General features: G+C 41.4%; 1 protein-coding gene across 4 annotated transcripts in view; it reads left to right on the top strand.

Annotated features, from left to right (window-relative positions):
* DOCK2 (dedicator of cytokinesis 2) overlaps nucleotides 1–12,045 on the top strand; it is a 707,149-nt gene that overhangs the window by 68,082 nt on the left and 627,022 nt on the right. For all 4 annotated transcript variants that reach the window (XM_083181781.1, XM_083181779.1, XM_083181780.1 and 1 more), the window contains exon 5: nucleotides 821–917. In XM_083181781.1, the coding sequence (XP_083037907.1) occupies nucleotides 821–917 (97 nt within the window). The remainder of the gene's footprint in view (nucleotides 1–820; nucleotides 918–12,045) is intronic.

Raw genomic sequence — 12,045 nt, 5'->3', positions numbered from 1 at the left:
AGTTCTCTGGCCTTTATGCCAGACTGGTAGAGTTGGAGCATATTTCAGCATGTACTGTATCTGCTAGCTTTACTGACATTCAAACAGGACAGAGCAAGATTTGTCTATATGTGGTGCACCAAAGTAGAACAAGAAATGAATAAAATATAACTTTTATTAATTATAAATAAATAAAAATAAAACTGCAAAATATAAAAAAGAAGAAAGTGAAAAAGTCAAACTAAGTCACATATGGGATTATTAAAAAAAGGTCTATCTCTAGCTTTATTGATATGCTGTAACTGGCCATGTACAGTTGCTTAGAACAGTGTTTCTCAACAACTGTGCCTTGTTACACTAGTGTTCTCAAGTGTGCCACCAGAGCTAGAGATGGCCACACCAGTTATTAGCCACCACCACCAGTTCAACTGTTATTCACTGGTCTCTTGTTTTCATAGGCTCATATATTTTATTTTTGTTACATGTGGGGATGGTTTAGAATGTTGAGAACCGCTAATAGATTTCCAATGGGTCCTGTTGATATTTTCATTGACAAGTATTGATATCTTGTCAATACTTGATATTGACAAGATATCAAGTCAAGTATCTTGTGCTACCCATCCTCCCATTTAACATACCTCTCAACTGTAATCTTGCACAGGTTTACTAAGGGCAAAGCTTTACCCAAAAGTGGCCATATTTGTATGGATTGAGGTGCAGCTGTTCAGGTAGTAGCCGATGGTTTGGTCTAATAAGAGACAGGGCTTTGTTTGAATGTTGGGAGGTTTGCAAATAATATCTAGAAATAGTGATTTATTATTCTTATGTTATTGTCTTTAAGAAATACAGAAAACATAGTGCCATCTGAAATTCCATTGGTGCGGGAAGTTACAACCACTCTGCGTGAATGGGGCAATATTTGGAAACAACTATACACGGTAAGAACCATTGGCTGAGATGTTAATCTGATGTATATCAAGACTAAGTGCACATGTACCAATATCGCTACGTACGATTTTATGTGGTGATTGGTGTGATCCCTGCTCCCATGGCTAATCGAAAAGTAATGAGTTGCAATGTCACAGCATGGCGATTTCACCCCACGGGTGAGATTTTGGAGCAGCAAAGAAGCACAAGTGTATGATTTGCACCAACGATGAGCGTGGCTACATCTGTACGTTAGTAGTGGCTGGTACGGAGGAAGTACTGCATTCGGTGATAGGTAGTAGGACACAATTGCGCCCATGTAAATTTGTGGAATCCTGACACCTATATCAGGCAGAACAGAAGTTGGATTATTCTATATACCAATTGCAGAAAAGGCACATAAGCAAACACATGCAGACTGGTAAAAGTCACATATAGATAGGTCCATTTGTATTTGGAAACACAATTGTTGTTACTGTATCTACATAAGTATAATTGAACAATGTGTGTGTGTGTATGGATGTTCCATGATAACTCTCAAACAATTTAAATAATCATCTTCAAACTTTGCACACTACCGCATCATCTTAGGGGATGATCTAAGTTCAAAGATGGGTCTAATTGGACGATCCCTTAAGGGTGCTGTCATAAGGGTCCATGCTGTTTCTGGTGTTTTCATGCATTGTTATATGTCATTGGAAAGCTTATGACTTTCTCAATACAACACAATAAACAGACTCCCTTAAGTGCACACTTAACGGCCTATAAGGGTCCATTAAATGAAAGACATTTTCACTTTACAAAACTTTTGACAAACTGAAATTAATAAGCGACTCATTGGCAGAGCGGTCTGTGAATCGAACACTGTAGACATCGTTGTGAGATTGATCCCCGGTCAGTTTTTTTTTCTATTGATTGTTAGCTCATTCATTGAGAGTTTTAGGGAGCTCCTGCCCTGCTGTGGTTGGCAAGGGTAGGTGGATAGTTGGAGACCTGCTCTGGTTGCTGCAGCAGGTTCTGCCCTGCTGTGGTTGGGAAGGGAAGGTGGAACAAGAATTGCATAAGCATAAACTTTTAGCTGTTTACCAAAACATATCCAAGTTACGCTTATACAATAAATATTGTTTTAAACTTCAGATTAGGAGTAAGAAAGGTTTCATATGTAATTGGACAGTTACTCAAAATGGTATTTCATAGACAGATGTGGGCTATTCATTGCAGCTTTATCATTTAAGCAGCGGCGGCTCCTACCTTAATGTAGGAGGGGGGCTGCCGCTGGCCACAATGTGTCCCCCCCACTCCGCTGCCACCGCTGGTCCCCTCAGTCACTGCCACTGCTGGTCCCCGCCGTGGTCGCAAGACCGACACATGCGCCGTATCATCCTCGGTACTGTGCATTTGCTGGCCCCCAGCTACTATGGGCTGCTTCGACAGCAGCCGATAGAAGCTAAATCACGGTCCTGGCACATGTGTACTGCAGATGATAGGCACCGGGACTGGTGCATGCCCAATATCGACCTTGGTACAGCGCATTTGTATACCCCAGATTCTATGGGCAGCAACAATGGGACTGCCTTGAGTGACTGGCAGTTTGGACTTCATATAGGAAGTCACTATAACTGTAAAAACCACCACTGCATTTAAGCATACAAAAGGTCTAGATTTAATTCCAAGTGTATCATTGGCATTTGAAAGCCGTTGCTCAAACCCATAACATGGTTAAAGGAAGTCTCAATGCAGTAATAATAGATATTTTTAGGAGGGGAGGGGGAGGTATCCATCAGAGACATAGAGGGAACATTAGGAATGGCTAAATCAACAGTTTGGCATATTTTGAGAAAAGATCAACATACTGGGGAACTTGGTAACAAAAAAATACCTGAGAGCTCCTGGCCATGTCCCCTGTCCCTCCGTCTCCTGTGAATAGACACGGTACTCGGCATTCTATTCACGCTGTGACAGGGGGATTCCCAACTGCCCCTTGCTGTGGGAAAAAAATGTACTGTCCCGCTGAAATATAGACAGTTGGGAGGTATCCACTACGTATAGACTATGTCACAGATAAACAACCCTATAGTTTTTAAGGCAAATATAGGAAATATTCTGCAAGTCACCTGATTTCAGTCTTATCAAGATGGCATTATGTCACTTGCTGAAGTCAAAATTAACGGCAGAAAGACCCATGAACAAACAACAGATGAAGACAGCTGCAGTAATGGCCTGGCTTGCATAACAAAGGAGGAGACACAGCATTGGGTGATGTCCATGGGTTCCATACTTCATTTATAAGCTGCAAAGGAATCTCAGCCAAGTATCAAAAATGTGCAGTGGTTCCCAAACTGTGTGAAGTGGCTCTCTGGGGTGTCTCAGGCCACTTGCAGGGGTGCCATGGATTGGTGGTCTAGGACCAATTCAAATTATGGTCAATGTAAAAGGCAAATGGTGGACTGTCAATAATAAAATATGGGGACAAACAGAAGCTAATCATGTCCCTCATAATTAAACCTTTGTATGACATATAAAAGAATTTACTTACATTTTTTTCAAAATTTCTGAATAGAAACTGTTTGGAAAACTTTGGGAACCACTGGAATAGTGTATAACAGGGGTCGTGGAACTTTATATTATATATTTAGATACGCCGACGTTACTCCCTTGATTTGTACCACACACAGCAATAATACATATGCCACACACTGTGATGCTTATTATACATATGCCACACACCATGATGCCCATTATACATACCCCACACACAGTGATGCCCATTATACATATGCCACACACTGTGATGCTTATTATACATATGCCACACACCATGATGCCCATTATACATATGCCAAACACCATGATGCCCATTATACATATGCCACACAGTGATGCTTATTATACATATGCCACACACCATGATGCCCATTATACATATGCCACACACAGTGATGCCCATTATACATATGCCACACACTGTGATGCTTATTATACATATGCCACACACTGTGATGCCCATTATACATATGCCATTCACTGTGATGTCAATTATACATATGCCACACACCATGATGTTTATTATACATATGCCACACACCATGATGCCCAATATACATATGTGTCCCTGCGCGGGATTTCAAACAGCTGTGGACACCCTATCAAGACAGCCGGGCAGTCCACACCTTCTGCCAGCAACAGAAATCTTGGGGCCCAGAACACTGATATCTCTGCCCCCTCCAACACTTCAAGCCCGGCCTGGCTGTCACACTATTTTAATGCTGAGCTGCTGCGGACCCACTCTCACTCTGAAGACAGCCGGGCAGCCCACCGCTTCTGCCCAGCTGTCAACCTGTTTCAGTGCTACCGCTGCGGACAGTGAAATTAAATTATGTGTGTGTGTGTGTGTGTGTGTGTGTGTGGGGGGGGGGGGGGGTGGAATGGACGGTCGCGCTGCCGAGACACTGCGCAGCTGTCCATTATCCCCAGGAATTTCATTTTTATCCCCTTTTGGGATCATTTACCCCTGTTCCCCGACCACTGGTGCATAAGAAAAGGGTGCAATTCCTAAACGCCTCATACCATATTTATGTTTACCCCTTTAAAATACAGTAAAGATAAGTCTGCACTTCTATAGCATCTCCACTGTTTCATTTCAAAGTGTTAGTGTCAGTGTCCAAATAAATATAGATCCGTGTATGCCTGGGAAAGCCATGCTATTTATCTGTGATCATGGATAGGTGCAAACATTGTAAGATTGTCTCTTTGCAAAATTGTATTTTCCTGGAGTTTGCGATTTTAGCCCGTTATTTGCTACTGTTCCTGGCTGAAACGAATCTGAAGCTCTGCATGTGGCCATAAATACGCTGTTATATACTTTTTTCAGTCATAAATTAAGCTCCAGAATGAATGTATCATTTGTTCCACAGTACAGTAGGTGATTTCTGCAGTGACAGAAAGAAACATGGGTTTATGATCTTTTATGATTTATGTTCTAATTTGACACAATATTTTTGTTTTATGTTCGGAATCATGTCTTTTCTTGCTTATTGTGCAGCCATTCTTGCTTTTGTTTGTAATAACTTAACTGCGTGAGTTTTGTTGACTTGAGAGACCAGAATGTAATTCATGGATAAAACACAAAATAGAAAGATATTGATAAATGAGCATATACAATACAATACTATGGATTACCATAAGCACATTCCTGCCACAACTGAAATCAGCAATGAGCTTTTGCCAATTTCTATTGAATGCCCCTTTGTACATTTAGCATTTTGTCAATATACTTATTCAATGTACTCTGATCTTTCTAAACCCATTGATTTAAGCAAAGTAAAAGTAATTTTTCCTTTAAAGCGAGGGAAATGTTATTGTATATTATGATGTTGACATGCTATAGACCTGGTGACAGCCTAACAAACTAGACTAAGCGGGCTATTCAATCCCCCACCACTATTTTTGATGGGGGGAATACGGCGGGTGCCTATTCAATGCTGTCTTTCCTGACAGCATTAAACAGGCATCTGAAGGGACCCGACTTTAAAAGCAGTCTGGCCAGTTCTGCAGAGAACGGCCTTGGATTGTCAAGCTCACGGCCGTATCTCGAAGATCCATGGCTGTTTCTTGCAGACACGCCCCCTTTTCAGTGTTCCATATGGTCATAGTACCTGCCATACGCGTTGCACATACACTAAAAAGATAATGGGGGAGATTCTCTAAAGCAGAAATGCGGTAAAAACCCTGTTATCGGGTTATGCCGTTATTAAGAATGCGGTGGCCGACGAAGGGGGGGGGTGATAATGGGCAGCGGATGTTACAACATCCTGCCCAATAAGAGTCTGGGACTAAAACATGCATACAAAAACCAGCTTCCTAGTGGCAGTATCGATGGTGATATACAGTAGCAGGGGAGTGCTTTCTGCTATCAGTCCGCACTGGTAGTCTCAGGGGCGAAAGCACCTCCCCTTCGGACTGCCTGCCTGTCTGGCATATGATTAGCAGATGAGATGCCGGCTAAGTTAGACATGATCATCCAACAGACATGATTGGTCCTTTCAAAAATATATTTAGTTTTGCTATAACAACATACAGTAGCACAACCAGCGTTGTCTAGCAGAGTCATTATTAGCAATTGTGACAATGAGATAGAAGATCAACATTTTTATTTGAACTTATTGTTTTTGAGGTGACAATAAAAATAAATTCAGTGTGTTTACATTTTCGGATTTTTTGGATACATATTATGCAAACTATACACTGGTGGAACTGGCGACGAATATTACATTGATGTAATTCATTCTGGTTTGCCTCTCCTAACATAATTCAGATTGGTACATTTATTTTTACAGTTCAGGAACACTATAATATCAAATTTACAGGTTACTTATGCTTGTACATCTGTTTTGTTGTTATAAAAAGCTGCAACTATATAACCATAAAACATGCCGGTGAGTTCCAGACTCCTTGCAGAGCTGTCTGGAAAAAAATGATAGTTTCTAATGGTGGCATTTTCATTAAACAAGAAGTGCTCAATAAAAGAGGGAAGAAGAAGAATTAAGAAAGTCGATTGAATTTATTGAGCATGGGAATCCGCTTTGTGCATTTTTCTACTTTTCATTGTCTTTTCCATCTTCTGCAGAGCAGTGCAGCTCAGAACAGAGCGCGGATTGTAATAACTAATTTCTCTCCTTCACTATTTAAAACTTGAATACAAAGGTGTATAAAAGCTGTCGCGCGGTTATGTTGAGGTTGAGAAAATTGAAATGTGTAACTGCATAAAAAAGACAGTGCTCATGGTAAATCAGTCAGGCCTGTTAGCGAGTTTTCTACACTGCACAATTAATTTTACTTGCTAGTCAAATCAGAACTAGTGTATTTGTGAGCTTGCAATATATTACAGTAAATAAGAGCGTTACACTGTAAGTCAGTGGTTCCCAAACTGTTCTAAACCACATAAAGCGAAATAGCAGCACTCAAATTAATCTAAGACAGTGGTGTCAAACTCATGGCCCTCCAGCTGTTGTGGAACTACATGTTCCAACATGCCACAGTTTTAGCAAACCATTATATAAAATCTGGGTATTTGTTTCCTAGCATGGCGCCCATCGCATCGTATACCATAAGCCTTACAATGGTATGCGATGCGACGTGATGGCACCCGATGTTATACAATTTAAAATCGTATGGCATACAATGCGATGGTATACAATTTTAAATTGTATAAGCACCCTAATGGGTGCTTTCAATGTTAAATGGCCCCCCTATAAGATTATTAATTGTATAAGCACCGTAATGGGTACTTACAATGTTAAAAGCACCCCCACGCCACCCCCAATATCAACGCCAACCCGAGCGCAGCGACAGGTACACGTCCTCTGACCTTTTCATACCCCCACTATCAACGTCAGCGTGGAGTTGATTTTAGATAGTGTGGCGAGTGCAGCGAGTCACCGAGCCCGAAGCGTGGCGAGCGGACGCGGAATACATGTAAAGTAATACGCGTCCCCTTGCGGGGCGCGATGCGCTCGCCGCGCTTCGGGCTCAGTGGCTCGCTGCGCTCGCCACACTTTATAAGATAAGCTGCACGCCGCCGTGGATACTGGGGGTCGGAGGACGCATACCGCCGTCCCTCGCGGGCTTGCTGCGCTCGCCACACTTCTGATTGGCGTTGATAGTGGGGGTGCTTTTAACATTGTAAGCACCCATTAGGGTGCTTATACACTTAAAAATCGTATAGGGGGGTCATTTAACATTTAAAACACCCATTAGGGTGCTTATACCATTTAAAATCGCATTGCATGCAGCTATATGGCATGTGATGCGATACAATGCATAAGATGCCATACGACTGAAAATCGTGGGAGCCGTGCTAGGAAACAAGTACCAAAATCTGTGTCAGGTGGTGCAGGACCAATTCAAATTATTTATGGTCAAAGTGTAAGGGAAAACCATTGCTGGTGGCAGCCAATCGTAAATCATGTAGACAATCAGAATCACAACTGTACACCACTGTATACTTGACCCTACGGATGACAGGTAGGGACAATTTACTTGTTTTTTTTTATCCTAGAGGTGCTGTGAAATAATGCTGATAATTTAGGGTGCCATGATTCAAGAAAGTTTGGGAAACACTGCTGTAAGTAATGGAACCTGCTAAAGATAATGATTTATTCTGTTCAATGACAGTGTATGATATGAGAGGGGTCAGAATCTTAAAAAACAGACCTTAGACCCAGGCTTTTCCCTAATTCCCTAATGCTTATCAGAACCCCCCCCCCCCCCCCCGCCTCATCTGCATTTTGTCCCCCCCCAACCTTTATCTATATATATATCCAATATTGTATCACTTAATCTGTTCCCCCCTCAATCTGTATAGCCTCTATTTATACTCCCCTTCACTTGTTTGATCTGTATTAAGTTCTATATCAGTGGTTCCAAAACTGTGTGCCTAGGCACCCTGGGGTGCCCTGAGATACTTGCAGGGTTGCCTTGGGTTGATGGGCCGAAGCCAAATTCAAATTATTTATATTCAATGCAACAAGCAAAACCAGTGCTTGTGGCTGTCAATGTGGACAAATAGAAGAAAATCCTGTTCCTTACCACATAACTGACCAAAAGGGTGACATATTTTCTTAATGTAATATTTGTGTATGTATTTCGCAATAAGAAACATTTGGCCTAGGGGTGCTCTAGGGTGCCGGGAGTCAAAAAAGTTTAGGAACCACTGATCTATAAAATCCACCCCCCCTTACACACACACACACCACACACACACACACACACACACACACACACACACACACACACAAAGAACCCGTGTAAGTTATATGTCCAGATTTTTTCAGCTTAGGTGTGAAGGGCCCCATACATCAGCAATTAATTGTGACAATTTTCAGATATGGAGATGATTGCCACAATTAATTTTAGATGTGTGGGCTCCCCCTTTTGGCAATCCCAATCAAAATCGCCAATCGATTGCTTAATCAGGTTTTTAAACATGTTTAATAATCTGGTATTATCTTTTTTATATGTGTGGGCGTTCCCAATTCGTCTTCTTCACCTATTTACATTATGAACAGCAATCGATTGGGCAATTTCCAGATATGAAGATGCAATCTTTAGATGGAAAAATCTGCCGATCACTGAAATAAATCTGTAATGTGTGGGCAAACTCAGATAGATTGGGGGAGTTGAAGTAAGTTTGCGCTGCTGAATGATATTTCTAGAAACACAGTATATTTGGCTGCAGAAATTGAATGATTGACACACTGTTGCTGTTATAAACTTTATATAAAAATAAACATATAAAAGTAACCTCCCGAGCCTTGACACAGATACTTCTACAAGCTTAAATAGGCCCTTCACTGACGAGGAAGTCATAGCAGCACTTAAAACACAAAAACCATCAAAATCTCCTGGCCCAGACGGCTTTCCGACCTCGTATTATAAGACATTCCAAACTCTGCTAGTGCCTCACCTAACTAAGATGTTTAATCAAATTCTTGATGGAGCTCAATTTCATCCAGCCACTACAACTGCCACCATCACAGTTATCCCCAAACCTAATAAAGACCCCCAACTTGTTTCTAATTACCGCCCCATTTCACATACTTAACGCGGACCTAAAAATATTTGCCAAAGTTCTGGCTAACCGCCTAAACCCACTCCTCCCATCATTGATTCACCCTGACCAAGTAGGCTTTGTCTCCTCTAGACAAGCGTTAGACAACACTAGGAGAACCATCGACATTATCCACTATATCAACACAAGTAAGACCCCCTCACTAGTTCTTGCCCTAGATGCCGAAAAGGCTTTCGACAGAATCTCGTGGCCTTTTATGACCCGAACCCTTCAACAATTCGGCCTCCGGGACAAATTCCTCAAAGCAATACAAGCACTCTACCATTGCCCCTCAGCCGCGGTTCTGGCGGGCGGTCTGCTCTCCTCCCCCTTTCAAATCACAAATGGCACCAGACAGGGCTGTCCCCTCTCGCCCCTAATATTTGCCCTAATAATTGAACCCCTCGCAAGCCGCATAAAATCCAACCCAGACATCACGGGAATCAGTGTTAAAGATAATCAATACTCCCTCTCATTATTTGCAGATGCCATCCGCCTCACTCTCAACAAACCCTTGATTTCACTCCCAAACCTATTTCAAGAACTCACAACTTTTGGAAACCTTTCGGGCTACAAAATTAACAACTCAAAATCGGAAGCCCTCCCACTCCACCACACAGACCAATCTAAAAAACTTTTACAGGCGAACTTCAATTTCAATTGGAGGAAATGTTCCCTCAAATATTTAGGGATTCAGATAACTAAATCCTATAGCTATATATAACAGGTATCCAGCTATAGGCTGGTGTCCCTAGGTGGCGCTGCTTAGCCAAAAAACAATTATTCATTCAGAACCCAAATTAGGATAAGCATATATTTATTTAAAAATACAATTTATCATACTAATAAAAGGAAAAACATTCTCCTAGACATACATAACATACAACATGTAACATATAATATAATAGGCGAAGCTGATAATAGCTTTAAGTGTCTGTATACTGAGGCTTAAGTTATGGAATGACTGTTCATCATGTCATAGAGGCATTTTCAAGTATAGAGGCTTTAATAGTTACCAGTCCCAAGGGCCGTATATATAAGAGATGGATCTCGCAGGTTTTTTCTGTAGTGTCCTATTGGATTTCCTCCCTTTATCTGAGCTAGGAGTATATTTGTAATCCTTTGGGTGGTCAACCTTTTTTCAAAGGGACCGGCTCCAGGTGGTGTCCGTCCAATGGATCTGGTGGGGCGGCGCTGGGCTGGGCTGTTGCCGGGCTGTTTTGCGAGGCTCCCAATACGCGTTTCTTCGCCTGTTTAGTAGATCAGCGGCTTCATCAGCTGGGTGCCTCCATAGCGTCTGCCTCTGTTATTTATGCGGTGTCCGTTCGCGCGGTTTCCCAGCGCGAACTTCCGCATTTGCGTGTCACGCCTCGTTTCCATAACCCTTATTTATCAGGTCCGGTGGCCATCTTTGATTTTAAGTCCAAGCCTCGTTTTGAATTACCAATCCCTTTCAGGTTGGTGGCCATTTTTTCTGTCATGAAAAATATATCTCTCACGCCTCTGTTTGCGTTTCAAGCCTCAGTATGCGTTCCAAGCCTCGCATTAGAACCTGGATTTCATCCATTATAATCATATATCCTCTGCCTCCTAATAACTTTTGATCAGCCTCATTTGTCATTCAGCTTGCCATCCTAACAATCATTTACAACAATAATATTCATAATAATATTAAAAAACAGAAAATACATTTAAAATGTACATTTTTGGCACATATTGACAAATTCTTGTAAATAATGCATATACATTATATCAGACTGCGCTTAGTACCATTACACTAATTTTATTAAAAACAAGCTACCGAATTGTAGATTTATATCAGCTCAATAATTTATGCACATGCCACCGGCGTCAGGTCCCTCATATCATTATAGATGGGATAACAACCTATGTAGACTAACATGTTCTACATGTTATTAACCCATACCCCCACCCACCGCATGAAGATAACCCTAAAACTCAAGCTTTATAAGTACATTAATTCTCCTATATATTATTCATTTCAATTGTATCATTCAGACCCTGAGGTACCAGACTTCTAAGTCTGAATATCCAAAATGCTTCTCGTCTGCATAACTGAACATATCTGTCTCCCCCTCTGTCTGTACGTGGTACATGTTCAATGCCAATCATGGTTATTCCTCTTATATCTCCTTTTTGGCATTTTGCAAAGTGTTTATATAAACTATTGGTAAGTATCATTTTGCAGATGTTTCTTTTATGCTCCATGTACCTCACGTGCAAATTGCGGATGGTCCGTCCTACATATTGTAGGCCACATTTGCACGTTAATAGGTAGACAATATATTCAGTCTTGCAGTTAATGAATTCCTTAATAGGGAATTTTTCCCCAGACGAATAGGATATTAACTCAGTATTCTTCCTTACATTATATTTACAAGATACACACTTGTCCCCTCCACATGTAAAATACCCCTTAGGTTTTTCTGGTAGCCAAATCCTATAGCTCCCTTTATAAGGCCAATTACCCCCCACTCATATGATCGATACTTAAAGACATACAACAATGG

The sequence above is a fragment of the Crinia signifera genome, chromosome 4 (assembly GCF_055691185.1).
Source record: "Crinia signifera chromosome 4, ASM5569118v1, whole genome shotgun sequence".
Lineage (NCBI taxonomy): Eukaryota > Metazoa > Chordata > Amphibia > Anura > Myobatrachidae > Crinia > Crinia signifera.
Note: the sequence above shows the minus strand (reverse complement) of the source record. Positions and strands in the feature narration are given on the sequence as shown.